Genomic DNA, 24,829 nt, shown 5'->3' with positions numbered 1-24,829 from the left:
AAAGAATGAAAATAAATGCAGAGTCAAAGAAATATCAACGTATACTCTTGTGGTAGGTTATGATATAACTACTCTGGATAAAGATCTGTTTACTGCAAATGAAGCAGGAAATCATAAGAACAATTTAAATATACTATATACACTCCCCTTCCCCTATCCCTCAAATGGGCCAAATGAAATGAATACTTGCAGATTTTCAAAACTAGTCTCCCAGTTCACATATTCTTTAAGAAAAACAAATTCATGTGCTCTTAATTTACTTAAATTATTAAATAACTTCTTTCCCCCAAGAAAACAAAAAATTTTAAAACTTTAAGCAAAAGTGAGACATTTAAAAATCTATTTCAAATTCCATGTATAATCCTTCTAGTTAAGCTATTGCTGGAATTAGTTTGGAATTTTGAATTAGATACACAGAATTTTATGTGTTGTGTTTTAGATATGTTGCCACATTTGAATAATTGAGACAACTATCTTTCCAGAACCCCAAAATGCAATCATTTTAAGAAGGCAGATTAAAAAATAACCAGCGGGACTCTCCTGAATAAGGATTAAGGTGGTTATATGATTTTAAAATTTAAGTCCTCAAATGGTGATTCTTTGGGTTAAAGACAGAAAAATGGATGAGAAAACAAAACCCTTTGTCTTACCTCCTCATTAATATACCAATATAGGGATGCATCCTTTAGGACAAACCAGTATTTCTTCCATTTCTGTGAAAAATAACTCTTTGCATCTTTCTTTTTCCAAAGCCAACCTTCACAGTCACCCCGGCCAAGATCTTTGCAAGAAATTCTTCTTTTGCTCTTGCCAGCTATAGGACCTAAAGATCATAGTAGGTAAAAATGCTCTTTAAATTTTACACAAGTGTGAAGGTAGAAGATTAATCTATAGCTCATAAAGATAAGTCTGGGTACTTAACCTTAAAAATTCTTATTTTTACACTGTACCAGAATAGAAAACTATGGAAATCTTTAATACTTTTCCCCCCACCTAAGTGACATGCAATGGAATCAGGAGTGTGTAATCCCAGTCTCAAAACCAGTGGAGACCATTTATTGTAAAAGGTACCCCTTCATCATAATTGACCTGAAAGAGAAGCTGGTCTTGGCAGTTCTTGCTAGGGGTTTGTGATCTTCCAAACCACAATGGGCTCAGGCAAGAGAGGATGCGTGAAGTATGCTGGTGATTATCACAGTGCAAACTAAGCAGCTATATATTTCATTTCATTTCATTTCATTTCATTTCACTTCCCTTTCTTACCTTTGTTTTTCTTCTTTGATTTGTGCTGCAGTGAGGACTGCTGAAATGTCTGAAATCAAAGGATGGGAAGAATGTTATTTGACACTCGGGGTGCCATCCGCAGTGCCAGAATGCTGCACAGAACTCTCAAGAGCTGAACAATGACTCTGAACCCAGGTCAGAGAAAATACTTTCTTTTTCCAAAGACTCAAAACAAATTCATATAGATCATGTCACTTAACTTTCTAATCAACCATGAAGCGGGAGAGGGTATTATCGTTGTCTTTCTTTTGTAGGCAGAGAAAGCAGAGCAGGAAGCACTGGTGAAACTCAGGACTCTTATATATATATACAGTACTACTTTTTACCCTTTCTTTTTTTTTTTTTTTTACGGGTTTATTGTGTTTTCCCAGGCAATATCTCATTTGTTTCTCACAAGGGCTTATGAAGTAGTCAGGCAAAAAGGACTCTCACTTGTTACTTTGAAGTTCATTCCTTTCCATAAGCCACCAGCACTTGAATGAATATTTTCTTGTCATACCTACTTCTGTTACTAGGACTGGGAAGTAATCTTCGTGTAAGTCATGTTAGTACCTCATCTCCAATGATCTTTACTTCTCCTCTCCTCAGCTATCCATCCCCACGGCCAGGTTTGTTATCTTAAGCACACCCCGACCACTGCCTCTATTACTGACATTTTATGTAGCCCAATAGCTCCAACCCAGTCATTTTTAGAAAATCTTCACTGAGGCATCCAATTTGTCGGCCTTACCACCCTTCTGTGCCTTTTTTTTTCTCACTTAGTTTTCATGAGACATCATTATAATCATTATATTGAACCATGCTCTCTCCATCATACTTGCCTAGCTAAACAACCATCTCAGCTAAACCCGCCTGTCTGCTCTATGCTAAGTACCAGAAAAGCTTAATGTTTTAGGAGAAAAACCCGCAACTGTATTGACTGGTCTAGCTTTCAATGACTACAAATCACTGGTTCTAGTCAGACAGTCTACTAAGCTACATTGTTGTTCACTGGTATAATGAGGTTAATTATGTCCGCATGATTAGCTAGCTAACAGGGTAGAGAGATAGCATGTGTAATTTCAATTCACAGATACTCCTTCAAAATGAATTTTAGGTAACAAACTCTTTCTCTTTAGAAGGGTATGTCTGTAAGGGGTAATTGGATTTTGCTTACATAAAATTCACTGGTCTTGGTTTTGTACAATACATTTGTATTCTGTGACATACTTTCTTATTTGGTATCTTTGTTCATAAAATAACATTCTACTTATATAGCAATTTTCTTGTTTTGTATATGGTTTACTTAATTCTCATGAATATGGTATTACAGATGGATACCAGTCCTAAAGATAAGGATCAGATAATTTGCTGATGTACAGCGTAACCCCGAAATAATTACCTTTAAAGCAATAAAAACATGTCTGTATGTGGTGTGTGTGTGTTTACAAAACTTTGCAGGACACATGGCTACAGAAATTCATAATCAATTTTGGAGAGGAAACAAAAGATAAAACCTATTATGCTGTGTTGATTTTCTTGAGTGCTCTTTGTTTCAAAATAAGAGCTCAAATAATAACTCAGGCTAGTGTGCTCAAGTATGGGTAATTTACATAGTTATTTTCCCTAAATTGTTTGTCTATAAAATTACTGATTGTTTTTTTTTCCTTTCGTGTTTCCACAAGTACTCATTACAATCTTACAGTTCATTATTCTTAAAAATGACAAAGGTGGTGGTGGTTTATTTTTAGGGAGCTATATGTATAACAGACAACTTGAAAGAATATATTTTATGCTCTCCAGACTTTTTTTTTTAATAAAATTATCTTTTCTTTCCCCATAGATGTGTTTTTATACTGACTGTGATTGCAGAGTATAATCAGTGTACATACTGTTGAAACTCAAGAACTCCTAGGCACGCAATATAGATTTATCCAACATTCAAAGAAGCAAAGCCATAGATGTTTTTTGTAAATATTAAAAATATTACAATGAAATTATCTTAAGAGATTTTATTATTTTTCTGTGTGACATGACATTTTCTAAAATAAAAAAATGAATTGAACTACAGTTGAGCCTTGAACAAGGTGGGGAGCTGGGGCACCAACCATATAACTTTTGACTCCCCCCAAAACTTAACTATTAATAGCCTACTGTTAAACAGCTTAACCTACTGTTGACCGGAAGTCTTACCGATAATGTGAACAGTTGATTAACTTATATTTTATATGTTTTATGTATTATGTACTATATACTTACAACAATACCTAACTTTTTCTTATTATTTTTCAGTATTTCTAGGCAATGTGGTTTGCCTGTGAGTTTTTTTTCAAATTGTCACAAATCTCTAAAAATTTTTCCAATATATTTATTGAAAAAAACCCACATATAAGTGGACCCATACAGTTCACATATAAGTGAATAACCTGTGTTGTTCAAGGGTCAACTGTATATGCTTTTTTTTTATTATTATGTTATGTTAATCCCCATACATTACATCATTAGTTTTAGATGTAGTGTTCCATGATTCATTGTTTGTGCACAACACCCAGTGCTCCATGCAGAACGTGCCCTCCTCAATACCCATCACCAGGCTAACCCATCCTCCCAACCCCCTCCCCTCTAGAACCCTCAGTTTGTTTCTCAGAGTCCATAGTATATGCTTTTGAAAGTAATAGGGAAAGCAATGAAAATTACAGTTAAGGAAATAGGCCTCTAGAAGAGAATTAATACAGCAGGCTTCAGGCTGCTATCTCAGAGGGGCCTGCTTGCAAGGTTGGCCCTCAGCTACCATCTGGGAACTTGGCTGGTAAACAGTTCCCTATACTGACATGAGCTTCACTAAGCAACAAGACTGTTTTGCCCACCCAGGGACTAAACACCTGTTTTTCTTTGGGGAATCTAGAATTTTTGTAGTTGCTAGACAGAGGATGTCTCTATAACCAACCCAATAAAAGTCTTCGGTGCTGAGTCTTTAATGGGCTTCCCTGGGCAGAGACAATATACATGTGACTGCATTTTTGCTGCTTGGGTGAGAATGCACTCCGCAGGATCTGTCACAAGGAGAAAGCATAGGAAGCCTGCACATAGATTTCTCCAGATCCCATAGGTGTCTTTTTTCCTTACTGCTTTGACTACACCTCCTTGCTGTGTCACTGTAGTAAATCTTAGCCGTGGGTAGAGCTACATGCTGAGTCTTGTGAGTCTTTCTAGTGAATCACAGAACATTTGGGTGATCTTGGGGACCCCTGAAAAAGCCTCATATTCAAAAGAGTCCTTACAAACTTATATTAAAAATTGTTCATATGCATAAATAAGCTCCTGACAGTGAAGGTTTCCTCATGTCATCAGCGACGGGGTGATTAGGCACTCCTGATTTGCAAATTTATAATCCTGTGTAGTCTTTTCTAGTAGAACTGATGGAATTCTTCATTCTGAATGACAATCGGTATCACTTTTTTTTTCAGTTTCTAATGATATCATGAAAAATTTCACATAAGCAAGACACTAAGAACAGATCCATGACTATAATGGCTAACGCAGCAGATCATATAAGGTGCTATGACTGAAAAAAAAAGAGAGGCCTGGAATCTTTGCTTTCATGATGATGAATACTTTTCTCATGACAGTGGAAATTTACAATATATTTTATTTTTGTATTTTTCTTATTAGCTTCAGATCATCCTTCTTCCAGGTTCATGTTCAAGTATATCCTTTAGAAGTTCTTTCATAACAGTCTGTGAGTAGCAAACTCTTCTAGATTTTTACATTTGAAAATATAAAAATCCTTCACTCTCGAATAATAGCTTAGCTGGGCATAGAATACTGAGTTGAAAATCATTTTCCCTCAGCAATTTGAATATATTACTTTATTTTCTTTTGGCATTTATTGCTACTCTGAAGACATCTGTGGCTACTCTGTCATTTGTCACAAGTTGTCTTTAGTCTCTCAGTAGCTTTTAAAATATTTTTCTCTTTATCCCTGATATTCTGCAATTGTATAAGTTATAATTTCTTTTAAATAATCCTATTTCGCATTCATTGTGTTGTCCTTGAAGGTATCATTGCTTTAATTCTGAACATTCTCAGGCATTATGTTTTCAAATGGTCTTTAGCAGTCTCTCTTTTTCCCTCTAGACATATGTTAACACCTCTCAATTTATCAACCATATATTTTTCATATTTTTTATAATTTCATATTTCTGCAACGTTTTTTAGGTAAATTCATTCTGATGTCTTCTAATTTCCTAATTCTCTCACTTATTGCATCCAGTTTTAGGTTTATCCTATTTGTAGAGTGTTTATTTCACTGACTATATTTTACATATCCAGGATGTTTAGTTGGTATTGGCTCTTTTGACTATCCACTGTTCTTAATTATCCTGTTGTTATTTCAAAATTCATTTTAAGTGCTTTTGTGGATTTTCCATAATTTGTATTTACTAAGGAAAGAATCACCCAAGTACAAGTCAGAGCTCTGGTCAGTGGCTGTTTTTTATTCAACCTCCTTACTCGTGGGCGAGGAAGCTCTGCTTGCTCTCCCAGTTGGTTTCACTCAGTGAAGTCAATCCTCAGTTTCCTGACATGGCTGCAGGTCATTTGTTCCCTGATACCCATTATAACGGACTCCCAGCCATCTTTATCTCTTTCTGGACTCAGAGCCGACCAGCTATGTGGCTTTAGTTCCCATTTAACACTGAGCAATTTTGTTCTTTTTTTCTGGTCCTTGGAGACTAGATCTTGCTTTTGACCCTGATCATTACCTTTTATGTGTTTGGAGTAGGGTGAGTGTGTGAGTGTCTGTGTATGTGTGTGTGAGTGTGTATGTGTATTTAAAGCATAAGCTCGTAATGCTTATTGACCACCAAAAATAGATTCCCTTTGTAAGCATTTGTGAAGATTAACTGCCTTGAAAATGTATTTTTACCTTATTTCCTAAATTATCATTTAATAAAATCTTTTTTTTTAAAGATTTATTTAATTATGCAGAGAGAGAGAGTGAGCACGAGCAGGGGGAAGGGCAGAGGGAGAGGGAGAGAAATCCTCAAGCAGACTCCCTGCTGAGTGAGGAGCATGACGTGGGGCTCGATCCCAGGACCCTGCAATCATGACCTGAGCTGAAACCAAGATGCTTAACCGACTGAGCCACCCAGGCGCCCCTCAGTGAAATCTTTTTAATGCCCTCACTAATACTTTCTGTTTACTGTAGTGAACAGCTGGGCGAAAGTTCAAAGAACTTTCGCCCAGCTGAAAATCTACAAACTCTGATCTTTGGTAATGTATGACTTCATATCGTTAGCTAGGACTTCTTGACTGAGCTGCAGGTTTCCTAACTCAATAGATTTTATGTGTACAAAACTGAGCTTATGATATCCACCACCCATCAACCAATCTGCTCCTCTCCTGTCTTCTGTCCCTTAGTAAATAGCAATTCCTTTCCCCCCACCCCCAGAGGAGTTCCCATCCAGAATCTTGAAGTCAACCTTAACTCCTTTCTTACATCCCACAGCCAGTCCACCAGCAAGCTGTATCAGCTCTGTCTTAAATATATGTTTACAATATGACTTTTTCTTACTACCTCTACTAGTAGCACCCTGGTCTGAGCTACCATCATCCCTTACCTGGATTACTGAAGTATTTCCTCACTGTCCTCCGTGCCTCTGCTCTTACATTATTTTTAAGAGAAGAGCCAGAGTGATCTCGTTACAATATGATTTGAATCACGTCATTCCTCTACACAAAACTTTCAACTGGCTTCTCATCCCACTTTGAATGTGAATGCCGAAATCCTTGCAATGGCCTTGAAGGCCCTGTATGGCCTGGACGCTTTGCCTCCTGCCCCTACCCTTGCTAACTTTGCTCCAGCTACCCTTGTTGTAGCTACAGCATGCAAAGGCCCCTCTTAGGGCTTTTACTCTTGCTGTTCCCTTTGTCTGAGTTGTTCTTTGCTCAGATGTTGTTGTGGGTTACTCCCTTAACTTCTTCAGATCATAACTCAAATGCTTCCTTTTTAGTAAATTCTTCCCAGGCTTCCCTATCTAAAATTATTATTCTCATTGCCCTCAATACTTCCTGTTTCCCTTCCCTGCTTCATTTCTCTCCTTAGCACTCAGCATTACTAAAAGTACTTATATTTCTTGTTTATTACCCAGCTTTCCCTCTGAATATAAATGGCATGAAAGAGGAATTCTGTCTATTTTATGCACTGTTTCATCTTCTGCCTAGAACAAGGCCTAGTACAGAGGAAGTGCTCAATAAATACTGGTTGAGTGAATGGAAGTTGAGCAAACCATCAGCAAAGAGCATAGGATGTAGTCTTAATCAGATGACTGTTTTAACCTGAAGAAGTCTTTCAACAGGGGAAATAAACAAGCCAGGTATCTTTTCTCCAGTAAGCCACGCATAGGTCTGTTCTTTTGTAGGTCGTTTCTTTTGGTAGATAAGAAATATTTCTTTTTATCCACTCTCCTTTAGCATTACTTGCACTGAGACAATCTTAGTGCACTTAATAGTTTAAATTTGAATTCAAGACGTGGCTGGCAAAAGGACATTAAATCTGTGTCAAAAGATATATATGCAAATAATTGTATGATGAATTATGAATGGGTGTGTTGAAATCATAATTCTACCCATAAAAATAGAATGTGCTAAAATAAAAGGCCATTATGAAAGTATTGTTGATCCTCTACTTAACCATGGCGATGCATGCAATAGTATTCTGTTTGGCTATAAAAGATCCCCTTTTCAGACATTTGCCTGAAAAGACCATTTATCTTTCATTTTGTCCACAGATGTTCTGTTCAAACTCCATTCCCCCCACTTTTGGATGAGGAAGTGTGGGGGAGGGTAATTTGGGTCATTCTTATACTGAAACTTTCAGAAGCACTTATTTTAATTGTGGAAGAAAATGACAGTTTCTGTGTTACATTTTGAAAGCTCAGCTACTATTAAATTCTTCTCAAGTTGCAAATTGCCACACTTATGGAAAAATTTGCAATCAAAATACTCTCTTGTTGCAATATAGCAACTTCCTCTTACTGTAATTTTCTGCAAAGTCCCAACATTTCTGCACTGACTAGTCAAACCAATAGCTTATTTTCTTATACATAAGAAAAGAAGGTGCTTTGCAATTAGAAATACTTGGGATAAATGATAGCTACTTTCACATATTTAATTTTTAAATAAATAAATGTCTTTGAGATTTAAATATTTCACAAAGAAAAGGATTTTGCCTTTCTCATTATTGCCCGCTGGCAGAAAAAAAGGTCTAAATATGAGGAAGTGGGGTAAGATGCTAATGGGACTAAATATTAAATCAAGATCTCTTCCACTTAAAAGAGATAAGCGCACAAGAATTGAACAAGTGTGCTGTTTGTGGTAGCCTTGTACATTCTGCTGCATGAGAGAGCAACTGTGAAGTGAGTGGGATGGGAATGAGACACTGCATGAACATGGGATCTCTGAGTATAGTGGGGTGAGTTTGCTCTGGATTCCGTCAATAAGGTTAACCTGACTTTATACTGACTGAAAATGCTTCCGCAGGCACTCAAAAATAAGTGTGCTTTTAAAAATAATAAGCATGCTAATAAATTAGCAATCAAAGAATAAAAAGGCAGTAATTGGGGGGTGGAATTCAGAGGTCAAACTCATTAGGTTGGGCAGAATCAATGTTTCATCAAAAGAATATCATACGTATCAGATTCTAAAGGAAGGAAGTGATTGAATCTTATGCAGTATCCCATAAGGTGCTTCCTCTTTTCCTATGGGGTGGTAAGGTAGGAAGGAGAGTGATTAGCGGTGAGTAGTTGAGAAGGGTAACTAGAATTACCACCCTTGGGGGGCGCCTGGGTGGGTGGCTCGTGAAGCATCTGCCTTCAGCTCAGGTCATGATCCTAGGGTCCTGGGATGGAGCCCCGCATCAGGCACCCTGCTCAGCGGGGAGTCTGCTTGTCCCCTCTGCCCCTCCCCTGCTAGTGCTCTGTCTCCCTCCCTCTCTCTCAAATAAATCAATGAAATCTTAAAAAAAAAAAAAAAAGAATCCCCACCCTTGTGAAACAGGAACTGTCATTCTTGGGTCATAATAATGATCATTTACAGAGGGCTTCTGTGTCAGGCCTAGTATTAGGGAATTTACATCAGTTATTGACCTTAACCCTTACAATAAACCTCTAAAGTAGTTATCATTAACCCCATTTTAAAGAAGAGAAAATGGAGACACAGAATGTATAAATAGCTTGCTCAGGACCACACAGATATTGGCAGAGTTAAAATTCAATCCCAGGTCTGTCAATCGCAAAACCTGTTCTCTTAATCACTCTGTGCAATACTGCCTCCCAAGTAAGTATTCTGTAGTCATAGTAACAATGTGAGAGTAAAGAAAAACTGCTTGTGACACGAAGATTTCCACTTATGAAAACCTCTCATGACATGTGATATAAGTACATTGCTATGTGGAAAGAAAGGATTCTATAAAACAGAAAGATACTAAGGGTAACACTTTATTATTAATGGAGATAATTCAAACTGGAAACATTTTATCAATTTTTAATTTTCATGCTTTTGTCAATTTTATTTTAATTAGCAAGTTATATTGCTCTGTGGATTAAAATAAAGATTTGTGGGGCGCCGGGGTGGCTCAGTCGTTAAGCGTCTGCCTTCAGCTCAGGTCATGATCCCAGGGTCCTGGGATCGAGCCCCGCATCGGGCTCCCTGCTTGGCGGGAAGCCTGCTTCTCCCTCTCCCACTCCCCCTGCTTGTGTTCCTGCTCTCTCTGTGTCTCTCTCTGTCAAATAAATAAAATCTTTAAAAAAAAAATAAAGATTTGCAAGGTTTTTCTTTTTTGGGGGGGTGACCATTAATCATAATATCTTCATGAGAGGAGCTCTCATGTTAACATTTTAATTTTGCAAATTAGATAGAAACTAAGGTACAGAAAGGTAATAAGACTCAACCAAGTTAGACAAGGATGAGACTGCAATCACATTTTATTCAAACCTATTAACAGTGTTAATTGAACTCAGTGCAATTAAAAAACCCTATGTCAATACTGATGAAGGAATCAGTGATCCAAATAAGGCAAGCCTGCATCTCCACTAATTCTTTACACAGGAGAAATCTCTTGGAGCTGATTCATTGTGTTATGCAATTTTTCACCTGATACACTGCTGATTATTATGCAATGCCTTAAAATTACTTGGTTCACTTTTTCAAGCTGTGGTTTCCAACTACTGCATTAGTTTCTCTGAAGGCAGAAGCCATCTGCTTTAGCTCACCAGGCTATACTCAGGCCGTACCACAGGACCTGACATAGAATTATCTGTTGAAAGCAGGAATCAAACAGTTCCTGACCACCTATGTGTGCAGGACACTGAGGCTATGTGTTACGGCAACTCGTATGCAATCTGTCAGCACATCCTGTCCACTCTCCCTGCAAAACATATCCACAGTCCAACCCCTCCTGACCACTTCCACGTTAGAGCCCAGGGCTAAGCCACTATCATCTCTCACTGGAATCGACCAGATCCTATCTTGTCTCTCTGCTTCCACACTTACCTCAGCCCCTTCAGTTTATTCTCAACACACCGGCTGGAGTGACACACTTCGAATGCCCACGCTTCAGCAAGAATGGAATGCTTGATACCACTGCAGGAACACTGGGGTGGGAATCAGGAGACCTGCCTTCTAGTTCTTCATATTCTAGTCCATATTCCAGCTCTATGATTGCAGTCAAGTCACTGAACTACTCTTGACCTCTATTTCTTCATCTGCAACATCAGGGATATGGACCAGATGCTCTGAGAATATCTCACAGATCACTAATTGTACATGATTCTGACTTAAAAATAAGGGAAAAATGGCTAGTCACCAATGTACATCCAATTATTGATGTTTTAAGAATTATATATACCCACAATCAGTGTCAGTCTTAACACTTAATGCTAGATTATTCATTGAAAGGTACTTAAGTTTACGCTTAAGCTCTACCAGGTATGGAAATAACTTATCGCCAGCCACATTAAATACAGCTATTTTTGGGTGCTTGACTAATGTGTACGATTAACATAGATTTTGCACGAGACAGAGACAGAAAGTCTAAACACGTGAAAAGCAGAACTAGGGAAGTCCCTGCTTCTGACACTTCTATTTGACAAACTGTCGACGTCTGGGTGTCAGAGAAATCAGGGTAGTCTTGCCCATCTTTTCTGACAGAGAAATGTTTACGACGAGGAAAAACAGGGAACCAGATTTTCCTTCTGAAGACTACTCAGTGACAAGGGAATAAATTATATGTAAAAGAAAATAGAGAAATAAATAATATAAAAATAATCACCTCTATGAAGAACGCACAAAACCTAAGAATCTCAAATGAGGCCACAGTATATGGCATGATAATGCTGTCAGCAATGACATGACTGAATCATAATTATTGAAAATTTTTCCTGGCTATTGACTTACTGGCTTTACTTAGAAGAATATGAAAACTAACAGCTTTTTCTGGATACCTTTATATTTAGGTTTGTTGCTCTCATATATTGTACAGATTTTCTCATCATGAAATTCTTGCCATGTCAGTATAATTCATTCCAAGAATGCTAGCTTTTATCTAAATACCTTTATGGCTAAGAGTATGTTTATATCAAGCTTTTATTCTGAGATTTTTGCTTTTAGAGAGCAGGCAAACTCTCTAAGACGACCACTTCAAATGTTTCTACATCTGCTAGTTTTGCTGCAGTTTTCTTGATCCGGAGATTTTTTTTTTTTCTTATCAGAAAATCTTTCAAAGGGAATACTGGATAAAATAAAAGTTAAATTTAGAAAGTTTTAAAAGTCACTTTATATGCAATTCACTTTATAATAAAATAATTGAGAAAGATAAATCATACTCTTCCTTCTCTTCCATTCTGAACCATCTAGTGGGACATGATTTTGAGACTAAGAAAGCAAAACTGTTTTTATCTAACAGAAGGGAAAAAAGGACTTGATGGGAAGGTTTTTTTTTTTTTAAATTCTGTGTTTGCAGCAGGAATCAAATCATCATTATGCTATCAATTTAGATGGCATTTTCCCGAGTCCTCTCTGCAGTGCTATGCTCATCTTGTAAATGAGAAAACTGAGTAAGAGAAAGAAAGCAATTTATGCAAGCTCAGATATGAAAAATTAGATTTCTACAGGGCCTGATGTGTGCTGCCACTTCCCCGGTACTGGTTGCCTTAAATGCACCTAGATGAGGTCGGGCTTCTTCTCAACCTGCTGGTGTGGACATCTTGGGAGTACGGTTGGAGGCAAGATACTAAGAATACTGGCGCACTACCATAGTGCCAGACACTGTAGCAGATACTCCACATACACTGTTATCACAGGGAGTCAAAGCTCTTACCCATTTATAAAAACATGTATGGGGGGGCACAAAGGAGTAGAAAACACAGTAGCCTTAGAAATATTTTTATGGCAAACAAAGAAGTGGATTTCACATGGCTGTTCCTCATGGCAGTCGTCTGATAAAAAATGAGGACGTGATGCTAAAACGCAACTACGTGAAGGAGGTTCAGCAACTGGCTCAGGTAACATGGTCGAGGTACTCCTCCTCAGAGTACGCAAAGGAATTCTTTGAGGAATTGGGGAATACACTGTATTAAGTAGAAACCTCTTTAGGTAAATTAGATGTGTTATCTTAATTATTGCTTCTATTAGTCAGTCTCTTGATTGAAGATAGATAAATGACAATTTGAAGTTATATTTTCCAATATATGCTTTGGAAAATTAAGTCAGTGGGCTGTAGGGAAGATACCTTCATAGAGGTGGGCTGTACCTTGAGTCCACTCCAGATTTATAATTTAGAATTTTTCACATGACCGCTGATTCTCGTGCAGACTGTCACTAGAGAATTTGCAAAGCAGATTTTACATGGTAGGCACCTACAGTGGCCACAGAAAAGGACACCTCAATGTGGTGGCTTCCTCCTGTGTCAATTTGGCAAAGCGGGAACTACGTGTCTCAGAATTCCCTTCTCTGTATGGGTCTAGCTAGGGCCACAAATCAATTTGCATGAATTTTGGAGAACACAAGGGAAGCGGCAGTCTGATGCCCTGAAGGCTGGCACAGGATGTCACCCACTGCTGCAACTCACCCACATTGTCACTGTTCTGCTGCTTGTTGGTATGGCTCGGCAGCTGGGCCCACAACCTCAGCTCTCCCAAGTCCCGGACCAGGAGCCTGTGAATCTCCACGGCGGAAGGCACCAACCAGCTTTGTCGCTGACGTTGGTGGCAGGGTTCCAGTTTGTGCTCCTGGGTTCTAGTTTATCTTGCTCTCCCTGGCTTCACATCCAGATTTTCTTCACGACCACTGACTCTGCTGAGGCATCTTAACCAGCTCCTTAGCTGAGTAGGATCTAGTCCTTTCTTCCATGTTACTTAGTGCTTCTTCTTCCCTGATTGAACCCTAACTGATACACTCGTTAATGCCCAAAGAGGACGTATGTTTTAGTCCTAGAAAGCTTTCTGATTTGCTCATCAGGAAGTAAATTCCCCTCCATGTAGATGAATTAATTTCTTTTCTATATGGCATTAAGAATAGTTACTATGTGCCCAGCACAGTGGAAAAAAACTTCATATACAATGTATGATTTAATAGTGAAACAGCCAGGTTAGGTAAGTATTATCCTCTTTTTACTGATGAGAAACTGAGGTTCATAAATGTGTTTAGGTTTATACAGCTGACTTCAAGCTCATGTTCTAGAAGTACAGCATTATTCTTGGCCATCTGAATCTTAGAAAAGGCAATCCTCTTCTTTAATGTTGAGCCCTCTTACTCGGAGGTGGTTAGATACAAGAACCACTATCTCAAGGCCACTCCAAATTTATGACAATAAAATAAAGTATGAGAAGATAACTTAATCTCCTATTTCTTATAGCAGGAAAGTTTGCATCCAGTTAATTTAAAATTATTTGCACATTAAGAAAAGGAACTGAAACACTGATCTATTTCTCAACATTCCAGATGGTTTTGGGTTCAGGTCTATTAGGATCTTGTTCTTGGCCTAGCCTGATATTTGCAGAGATGTTAAAAAACAGATTTAGCAATATCATTTAGAACTGAGACTCTAGGTTGAGTTTGTGTACTTTGGCCCACTTCCAGTTGCTGTCTGAGCCAAAAGCCAATGAAGGGTCCATGGAGGCTGCAAACAATTTAACACTGTTCTAGGAAAAGTTTTCTTCAAGAAACTAGAATGTAACGGTAGTCATTAACTGTGCCCTAAACTTCATTCTCATATAAGATATGGGCCAAGAGACGCAGACATAGAGTTTGTTAAGAGGAATCTTTGTATGACATTTGGGTATACAGCAAACCATTAGGCTTGTATTGTGGAATCAGGGGGTGCTAAAACTGTCAAGGGGGTAATATATTTAGGAGTTGGGTGAAGAAAATAATGTGATATAGATTATAATTCTTCAGTCAGAAGAGGCTTTAAAGAGTTCTAGGGGTAAAATAGTTTTAACTGGAGTTTTATCATTAAACTTGAGATGCTTGATTAAATGAATTATGAATAAATCGATTAAAAGACGATTATGGGAGCAAAAAAGGCCTACTGCCAACAAAATTTGAGGATATTTTTATGAATAAAGCTGGAAGACATAGGTCTACAACATGAGAGAATGGGGCTTCTTTGACTTCTCTGATCAAGGCAGGTACGTCCCCAAATATTGACCTTAACAACCAAGTCAAAGACCTCTCATCACAATTTAGGTTTCATTTTATTTTTTCAAAGGCAACGAGGAATTTGTAATAAGATTTAAACTTAATAAATTTCAACTTAATAAATTCCTAATTCAATTCTTTTGAGTCCTGCTTTGCATGATGCCTTTCTAATGAAGCCAGATTTTGTGTTTTGCTTCCTGGCAGCCATTATCTAACCAGGAACTAGCAGAATGAAACCCACATTTGTTCACACATGCAACTGAAAAGACTGGCTTCAGTCTAAAGCAGGGCTTCTTAACAGTTTTTGATTGTGGCCCCCTAAGATACACTAACAGATCCCATGGTCCATTGGTCCCCATTTTATGACTATGTAAGTACTGTTGGGTATGGATGATTCATAGTATCATTTTTAGAAAATTGTGAGTAATATGAATCACAAAATGCTACACGGTAAAAGCAAGCAAACTAAAACAAACGAAAACCAAAAGTGATGAAGTCTAACGATAGTTTATAATGAAAAAGAAACAGCATCTGAAAACTACAGATAACTTAAAACAAATCCAAATGACATATCATTATAGCATTCCTCCCGAAAATGGTGGGAACCCAAACCATCTACACTTGTGTTTGTGCAGTAAGAGCGTGACTGCACCATCAGTTGCATGGATATGAGACTTTTTGGAGAAACAGTGAACTAGAATATTCGGTAAATTCTATTAATGCATTATTTTATAATTATTCAATTTATAACCTTTTAAAATCAAGTAGTAGGTTATTAGTAAGCAATATCTAGTCACAGGTAAAAATGAAAGTCTATGTACTTATGTGTTATTTGCCCACAAGAATCAAAGAAAGGAACTCCATTTCTGCATCAAGTCTCAGCCACTAGGAGCCCTCTGCCAAGGACAGCCTATACGTGGAGAATCACTGCTCTAGTAAAATGGCCCAATAGAAAATGCTTTTCACGGTATGCAGGGCTTTACTGAATTTGACATTAACACTCTAGAAATAATCAAGTCATCCATAGGAATCAGAGAGTACATACAAATACGAATACAATAATGTTCACAGTGGATATCTAACATGTCTGCATGCACCCTGGTGAAGAGAAACATCAGGTCACACTATACTATGGCTGCTGTCCAGGTGGGTAAAGTCAAAATGCAGAGGAGGTGGTTGTTATAAACAACTGTCAGGTCAGAGATGGCTTTTTAGCCACTAAAATTTAGTTTTATTTTAGTTTCATTGATCCTGAAACAATGCAGTCAAGTCCAGTTGCAATTAGACAAACCAACGTTTATGACTACAGATAAATTTAATTATAAATGTTTATATCCTGACAATACAGCATACTTCGCTTCATTGTGATAATAATAGCTCTGTCTTCTCTAATAGATGGTAAAATACTTATGGGTAGAAATGGCTTTTTTCATCTACAAATGTGAAATTTGGAGCCAGACTGCTTGAACTCACATTTCAAGTTTGCTATTTTCCAGCTGTGTGACCACAAGTAAGGTAAACTCTGTGTTTCAGTTCTGTAAAATAGATATAATAATAGTAGCAACCTCACAAGGTCAATTTGAAGATTCAATAAGATAATGTATATAACTTCTTAGCATAGGAACTTAGTAAAGCAATCAATAAATGTCAGCTACTATTAGTAGTAGCACTTGCAATATTATTATTACTTAATATATATTCCACAGCACTTAGATTTGGATTTACAGATGGTTGACACTACTAGAACTGCTATAGAGTTTCTGTTAAATTATGTTATTTTTTTTTTTGAGGGGCAACATAGTATGCTAAGAGGCAGACTGTTAATGTTCAAATCCCAGCTCTACCACTTACTATTTATTTAATCCATGTGCCTCAGCTTCCTAATCTATAAAATGGGGATAACACCAGCACCTTCTTCATAGGGCTGTTATGAGGATGAAATGAGTTAAGATTTGTAAATTACTTAAAAGAGTGTCTGTTTCATAATGTTCATCTACTTGTAAAGTTAAAAAAATGTCTCTTAACGGCTCCCCACCTCCTTCTTCCAGGAGTTTCACCAAAAATACCTTCACAAGTTGATGAGGATGGCTAAAAGTATTTATCAGGAGTAAAACAACAACTGAATGTTTGCCATTATATCCTAAATAACTAAGACAAACCACATAAGTGTTGGAATGTTATGAAAAGATTATCCAGATTTTTGAACACCTACTCTAAATCTGTTTTAAATAAGCCATCTAAAATCACATTAATCAGTTTATGAAAGTACACCTGCATGTTGCCTGGATCCATAACCAAATTTTACTTGTTTTGGCATCTCAGCTTGTAGATTTAAAATAAGTTATTATTTTGTTTATGGATTTAGTTTAGCAGCTTTAATGTGAGAGCAAGTTGTCATATGTATATCTTATTAAGGAAAAAAAAAAAGACCTGAATCTAGTCATTCTTTATCTAAAGTCTTTATCTAAAAGCTTTTATCACTACATTTCAATTTCTGTCTCCCTCCCTCTCCCTCCACCCTCTCTCTTTCTCTCTCGCCCTTACACACTGCTGCCTGCCTTTTCTTCCTATGCTCTCAAGGTCAGATGAGGGCTTTGACAGCTAACAACTCCTGCATTTTCAGACAGAGAATCAGTGAGTAGGTAATATAAAGTTACACTCTTTTGAAAAATACCCTAACATACTTGGCTGACAGGTATATTGTGACCTCCCTAATGAGATGGCAGTGATACGGAGAAAGCAAGTACGAGCGGGAACTGAAACTGAGCCGGAGTAGAGGAGGTGGGGTGGGGACTGAGGGGGAACTAATCCTCTTGCCCTAGTGGCACCCGTGAAGCAGGGAAGTCCTGTAAATCACTCTGATTAAAGGGGCAAACTGGGACCTGCTTTGATTGGAAGCCCAACATGGTAAGTGTAAGTTACCAGGTGCTTCCAATACTCTTTTAAATGGGTGGGTAGCCAGAGGGAGGTTGCACATGGTGTGTCTTCTGTAGCAGAAACCAAGACAGATGCTCCTTGGCAGAGGTGCCAGTAAGGGCAGGGTTCCAGGTGTTGGAGTGAAATGGAATGTTAATCGATAAACCAAGGAAGAATTTAGTAATATGGACTAGGTAAACATGACTAGATATTCAGAGTCCGAAGGCTTTCCCCAGGCACATGGGACACTGAGACTATGGTAATAAGTTTAATAAGTTCCTGGCAATTTCCACTACAATTACACTCCCCCTGAAGGCCTGTTTGTGCTGGGCAGGACCTGACGTAGCTGTTTGCATGCTGAGGACATCAACTGAGAGAGATCCTGAGAAGGACAGTGAAGTTCCTGTCACATTCACTCACTCACTCATTTATTTGTCTCATGTTTACTGAGCATTTGTAAGATACTATGCTTATATTAGGTGTTGAAATATAGTGCTGAACAAAATGGAAAAACTTTCCTTTCTTGTCATGAACATGGACATGCCCTCCCTGCTATGTACAAGGGAGAAAGACACTAAGCAGATAATCACATAAATAAGTATATAATTGCAAATCATAAAAAAGGTTTTGAAGAAAATATAGAGGGTGCTAAGAGACTTTAATAGGAGAAGCTTTTTTAGTTTAGAGGGTAGTGATTAGGCAAAGCCCTTCTGTAATTTCAGGTTTAGATGGGAGTCACTGGGGGGGGGGGGGGGGAAGGGGTAAAAGCAGTTTCAGTACAAGGCAGAGCATGTCAACAAAGGAAAGAGATGGCAAAGACTAGTGGATGATCAGGGTAGTCAGAACATAGTGAGTGAGTTCCTTTTAAACAATTTAAGGAAAAATATGCATACTGGAATAACAAATATATGGAATTAATAAAAAACTGTATTTTATAATACCATAAACTTCTCAATTTTCTTTATTAATATATATACATTTCTGCTATAATTGCTAAGAGGAATGAGTCAAACAGTGAAATCAAACTGTATGTGCCTTGCTTTGTGTATTTTTATTGGGCTGCTTTCCAAAATAGACCAATGGGGATTATAATCTAGGTCTGTTTATGGGGAACCTCCCTTCCCCTCCCCTGCCACATACACAATACAGTTTTTTTGTAAATTGTTTAAAGGGTATTTAATGTTGATATACTTCTGCTATTAAATTCAACTAAATTTTGTCTAAATGTGAACTAAGATAGGGAGCTAGTATATCACAGGAGAAATAGCAGCCTATGAAACTCAGGTCTCAATCTTCAGAGTCTTCTTCCACTTAAAAATGGCTGTGTTATCCAAAGGAATAACTGGTAAGAATGATTAGTGGTTCATCATGAAGGTGATTAAATATTGATATTGATCTTGTGTTTTGGGACAATTTAATGTAAGGAAAAATCCTTTAATTTTTAAATAGGTGTGCATAAACAGATTAAAAAACCACAAATTCCTACGAAGTATAAGAAACAATCATATAAGCATACGCTGTTTTGCCTTCAAGGTCCAGACAATTTTAACTACAATACTCCATAGTCTCAGCAATAGATTATGCCAAAGAGCTACTTGTGCTTTATAACAGCAGCAGATCTGTATGTTTTTCTGGAGTTAATAAAAAATAGTAACACAGAGCAAAAGAGAAATCTGGGTACAAGTCAATCCAGATACTGAAAATGTTATTAAAATCAACATATGAAGGCACATGTTTCTTAAAGTCAAGCTTTTTCAAAACTCATGCAGTCATTAAAGCATAGGTAGGAATGCCTACCATGCATAGAGAAGCAGGGTAGAGTGTGCAAAGACCACTCAAAGTGGGTGATCTGGGTTCTAGTCCTTACTCTCACACTTTTTTGCAACACAGTTCTGGGTAAATCACTTAACCTTTCTGAGTTTGAGTTTTGTCATTTGCCAATGTGGTTGTTGTGAAGTTTGAAAGACAACAAATGTGGTCAAGCTCCCTTGATAACCATGAAGGTACTAAATAAGCACAAGGCTTATAAGGTCCTCAAGGGAACTTAGAGCCTAGTGAAAACCCCCTACTGTTTTCTCTTCTTGAGCATTGGCTATAGGCATTTGAACATTGGTTAGGCATGCACTTTGGGGCTAACAACTATTTAGCTTCTTTTAAATCAGAGAATAGAGTTAGAAAGTGTCAAGCCTTCTACTCTGGGATTAGTGGGTCAGTATTACATGGGAGGACTCTCCCCCACCCCAACAATGAACAATATTCCTTACTGTATGCTGTTCCTCTGTCAAAAGTTAGTTGGGATAGATATCACCTATCTGGGAAATACCTTCTTACAGACTCAGGTCACATAATAAAAGTAGGAGGCAAAAGTGAACTGATTTCTTTCTTAGAATAATCTTCTAGAAGTGAAGTTACTAGACTTGGTTCTTGATACATAAAACTAAATAATGCCCTTCAGAAAAGTGGTAACAATTTATACTCCTCTATAATACTCAATCCTCAGGATATTCCTCATTACCAGTTTGATTCACCATTTACTATCTTCCATAAATTAATAACTCAAAATCCACAAGATTCATCTATTTTCCTTCCTCATACAGTCTACCGCTGTCCAGATGTGCTTGACAGGATGGCAAAGGCTGAGTGTTTAAATGTGCCTTCAATGGCTTACTTCTCCTCTTAGGATAAATCCAAACTCTTTTAATAGTTTACATGCTCTGGGGGAAGTGGCCTCTTCTTCCTTTTGCAGCCTCATTTCCCACTACCAACCTCCCTCTCGAACTGACCAGCTGTCTCTTATGTTTAGGTCTTTGTTTGGACAACATTACTTATGACTGGAGCACCAGATTCTAGAGGGAGCTCAGTATTCAGACAGAATTTCTGACTACCGACAGCAAAAGTGGCCCCCTTCATACAGCTAAGAGTACTGATTTCAGACTGACTACAAATAACTGTGGCAAATATAATCATTTGATTTGTCAGTCATTTAGGGGAGCAACTTTTGACATGGGCACTATCTCTTAGAGAGGAAGAGGCTTGGGGAGGGTAGAGAATGAGCACCTAGAAGTGCTTATTGCTCTCCTACTTCCACCCAAATAAATGAAAATATTTTTCTACACTCTAGTTTTATGAGAGAGCTTTGGAATAACTAAGCAGATGATTTAAAAGATAGGCTCAGAAAAGTAACTCAAGTAGAAGCCATTAGATCTTTCACACCTTGTATACCTAGATGGTACACCTTCTGCACTGCACTGCACTGACAGATTAAAAGATCCTAAGTTTCATTAGAGTCACTGGCCCAGTTTCCCCTTCTATATAATAATGTGCTATCTATGTATTCTCATTTTTACCTTGAGCACCATGCTCCAAGTCTAGCACATAAGAAATGCTCATGAACATATTAAAAATCCTATCTTTTTATTTATTTATTTATTTGACAGAGAGAGAGAGAGAGAGACAGCGAGAGAGGGAAGACAAGCAGGGGGAGTGGGAGAGGGAGAAGCAGGCTCCTGGCTGAGCAGGGAGCCCGATGTGGGGCTCGATCCCAGGACCCTGGGATCATGTCCTGAGCCGAGGGCAGACGCTTAATGACTGAGCCACCCAGGTGCCCCCAAAATCCTATCTTTAATGTTGAATTTTATAGCTATCTATTTACTGTTTATTATTATAGGTGATCAATCAGCTAATTAATTATTCTCCATCAAGTCTGAGCATATTATTTCATTAAAAAAAATCGAACCTGCTACAACATATGAACTCATTGAATATATGACCTGAAGAACAAATCAACTAGCCATCAAGGTTTTTAAAAACATTTCTAAACTTACGATCTTTTGTGAAAATCTGGCAATAGGATAAAGATAAGCAATCTGGACTTTACCCAAAAGAGTCATTTGCCAGGCTCCCAATAGAAGCTATAGCACAGAGTCTTTGAAATTTTACTTACATGGTATAGTGTGGTCTCTGGCACAGGCGTGCCCATGATGTCCTGTCTCAGTGCATCCATTTGCAAACTAGGTAGCAATGAATAGTGAGTCGGGCTATTACTCTTATCACTCTTCTTTTTAGACTTCTTCCCTGTGTCCTTTTTGCTGTTTCTCTGAAACATGTATTCTTCTTGAGCAATTTTTTCATTGCTCATATATCGGAGTAGGGAGTTTTCTATATAAAAAGAGATAAATACACTAATATAAATATGCAGATATTCCAAATTTACCACTCTTCCCTGATTGTGCTATTAGATTTCATTTCAGAAATGTAACTTGATTTAATTTATAAAATACATATGTAGTGAAAATATAGAGCATCTTAATCATTTGGGATCATAGCGCAATAAGAAATAGCCTACAGATTATTTCTCTGAGTTTTATCTCTGGACCAACTATATGAGAATCACTGGGTGTGCGGCTCATAAAATTTTTAACAAGTTCCCTCAGGGGGATTCTGCTAAAAATCGATGACAAACACTGACCTATAACAGACTAGCATCCTTGGAGAAGTTAAAGCCCACATTTTGAACCAAGAGTCAGGAAACTTAGTTCATAGAATCTATGCTTAAACTGATAGCCAACACTTAGAACTTCATAAGGCATTTTTCCCCCAAGATATCATCATCATATGAAGTCCCAAAACAGTGACTCAGAAATAGCATATATGTTTCTCTTTTTATTTTTTTTCTTGATTAATTCTATAACACAAATGAAGCTAGAAACTAAAGTTTGGAAAATGGAATGAATACATAGATGTAAAGGAATCTGTCAATGTTCCTGTATTTACCAACATTTTCTGAAATGTTCTCTCTGTGAAATAAGTGTTAACTAGACTAATGAAGCAGATATTCATGCTTGCTTATCCCTGTGTGGTAAATTCTGTACATCGGTTAGAAATAACAGGCAAATGAGTTAAATATATTATGAAGGAAGCTTAGTGAGCTGAGGCCCTATGAATAGTTTTTGCTTTGTTTTATTTTTTATCTACAACTTTATAGCTCTATATTTCAGAAAGCGGAAGTAGCCCACCATATCCACAGCTGGTCGAATCCCATTTAGTAGTGAGACTTTCAGTGGCTCTCTTTACTGCTCACCTCAATAGCAGGATAAGTGAACATAAAAACTTACTTTTGGTAGATACTTCAAGTATAGCCCACCCCCAAGTAAGAAGATAACCCTGAACAGCAAACAGAAGAAAAAAAACCAAAGTGTTTTTTTTTTCCATTTCTATATGGTTTTCATTAGAGTTCACTGGCCCAGTTTCCATTAGCTTTATTCATGTACGTCAATACTCATTTTAAGACTGTACTAATATACAAAAGTGGTGAGGCTGCATTGCGGACCAATGGGGACTGATCACAAACTCTTCCTATTCACTGAACTTAATTCTTTTATGCAGTTTCACACTTCTGACGTTGTTTTCCAAATAGTGACTTTCACATAACAATCAGGTATTTATTTTTTTTACACTGTACTTATCTACCCTGAATCCCTTAAGAGACATTCAGAGAAGATATCTATTTAATAACATATCAAGATAGTCAAACGTTGATCTGAGTCGGTTTGGGTGTATCATAAAATCAATAGGAGAATGAAGTTTTCCACTGAAGCCATAACAACCTATTTAAAGAACATTTAAATTTGCTTTTTTGTTCCAACAACCCAGCCTACACTGAAATTCTAGAACACTTACCTCTTCTACTATCTCTCTTCATCTTATTTGGATCTTCATAGTCCCCCACCCAATTATATTCCACTGGCATAGATATAGGTCGTAGCTTGCCTAAACACAGAGAACAAAATTCACATCACATTGTTTTTCTTCCCCATGTCCGCTCATACTTAACACTGATTTTTAGCTACAGTCTGCAAAACACACTCACTCATATGCAACATTATGGTTGGCATTTGTGTAGATGAAAAATGTGTGTTTTGAGCCAGAAGGTGAAACTGCCTGTGGCAATTGGCCAGGTGATAATGCAATCTTAAGGCATCCTTTTATAAATAATAAAGAACAGCCTAGGTTTTCTCTCTTAGGAGCCCCAGATTTTAAGGGTATGGCCCTTTACAAAGAGTATCACTATTTTAGGGATTTCACTTTCTCTTCAGTCACTGGATCTCTGCCTTATTCCCCAATGCCCAAGTGTCTACATCTTGATAGTCAATCTCCAAGATAGTAGCCCCTTGTGTTTCACCTGCCTGCAAGGACATTAACCCACTGTGGCATGTTGGAACGCTACAGTGCTAACTTCTCATCTTCACTGCGTCTTAACTCCTGTCACAATACATTTTGGATATACCACCAGGCTTCAGCAATATGGCTAGATTCCCGTTTACGGCCTATAACTGGGTCTGCCCTCCCAAGCATCTTTTTTGCTATTGTGAACAAGTCCAGTTTCCAGATCCAAGTAATCACTGCTTTGGCCTGTCCTGTTTCCCTCTGTTTGTATTCTTACTAAATAGCATTTTACTTTAGCAAGCAGAACTCATGGCATAGACTTCAAGGATAACTTTTTGGTGAGGCTGCGGTGCATTATTTTCAATCAACTTGGAATTCCTGAAGCACAAAAGAGCCAAAGAAAATCATACGAAGGTTTAAAAAGGATACCTAGCACAATGCCTGGTATATAATAACTGCTTAATAAATTTTAACTGAATGAAAAGCCAAGACTCACACGGGACTGGATCCTAATAATGATGATTATGATGCCTGTGATAACACTACTAAACACTTATATATCATTTACCATATGCCAAAAAGCGTCTAAGGGTTTTATAAGTATTAAATTGTTTAATCCTCATAGTTATGAGAAATATACTATCATTACTCTCGTTTTACTAGATGAAGAAACTGAGACAGGTTATGTAACTGGCCCAAGGACACAGAGTTGGGACGTGTGTAGTACCAGGGTTGAAACCCAGGCACTTAAACACTGCTTTAAAAACTCCATAATTCTTGGTGACTT

General features: G+C 37.6%; 1 protein-coding gene across 5 annotated transcripts in view; it reads right to left on the bottom strand.

The window, feature by feature from the left end:
* Positions 1-24,829, bottom strand: part of CNKSR2 (connector enhancer of kinase suppressor of Ras 2) — a 277,726-nt gene that overhangs the window by 61,989 nt on the left and 190,908 nt on the right. For 3 of the 5 annotated variants that reach the window (XM_032389504.1, XM_032389506.1, XM_032389508.1), the window contains 4 exons: positions 23,557-23,646; positions 21,821-22,035; positions 1,264-1,312; positions 651-823 (listed from right to left, as the gene is read on the bottom strand). In XM_032389504.1, the coding sequence (XP_032245395.1) occupies positions 651-823; positions 1,264-1,312; positions 21,821-22,035; positions 23,557-23,646 (527 nt within the window). The remainder of the gene's footprint in view (positions 1-650; positions 824-1,263; positions 1,313-21,820; positions 22,036-23,556; positions 23,647-24,829) is intronic. The other 2 variants (XM_032389505.1, XM_032389507.1) reach the window with 1 other exon arrangement.

This window comes from Phoca vitulina, unplaced genomic scaffold, assembly GCF_004348235.1.
Source record: "Phoca vitulina isolate PV1807 unplaced genomic scaffold, GSC_HSeal_1.0 scaffold55, whole genome shotgun sequence".
NCBI classification, from domain to species: Eukaryota; Metazoa; Chordata; class Mammalia; order Carnivora; family Phocidae; genus Phoca; species Phoca vitulina.
The sequence above is the reverse complement of the archived record's forward strand: the minus strand, read 5'-3'. Positions and strand labels throughout refer to the sequence as shown.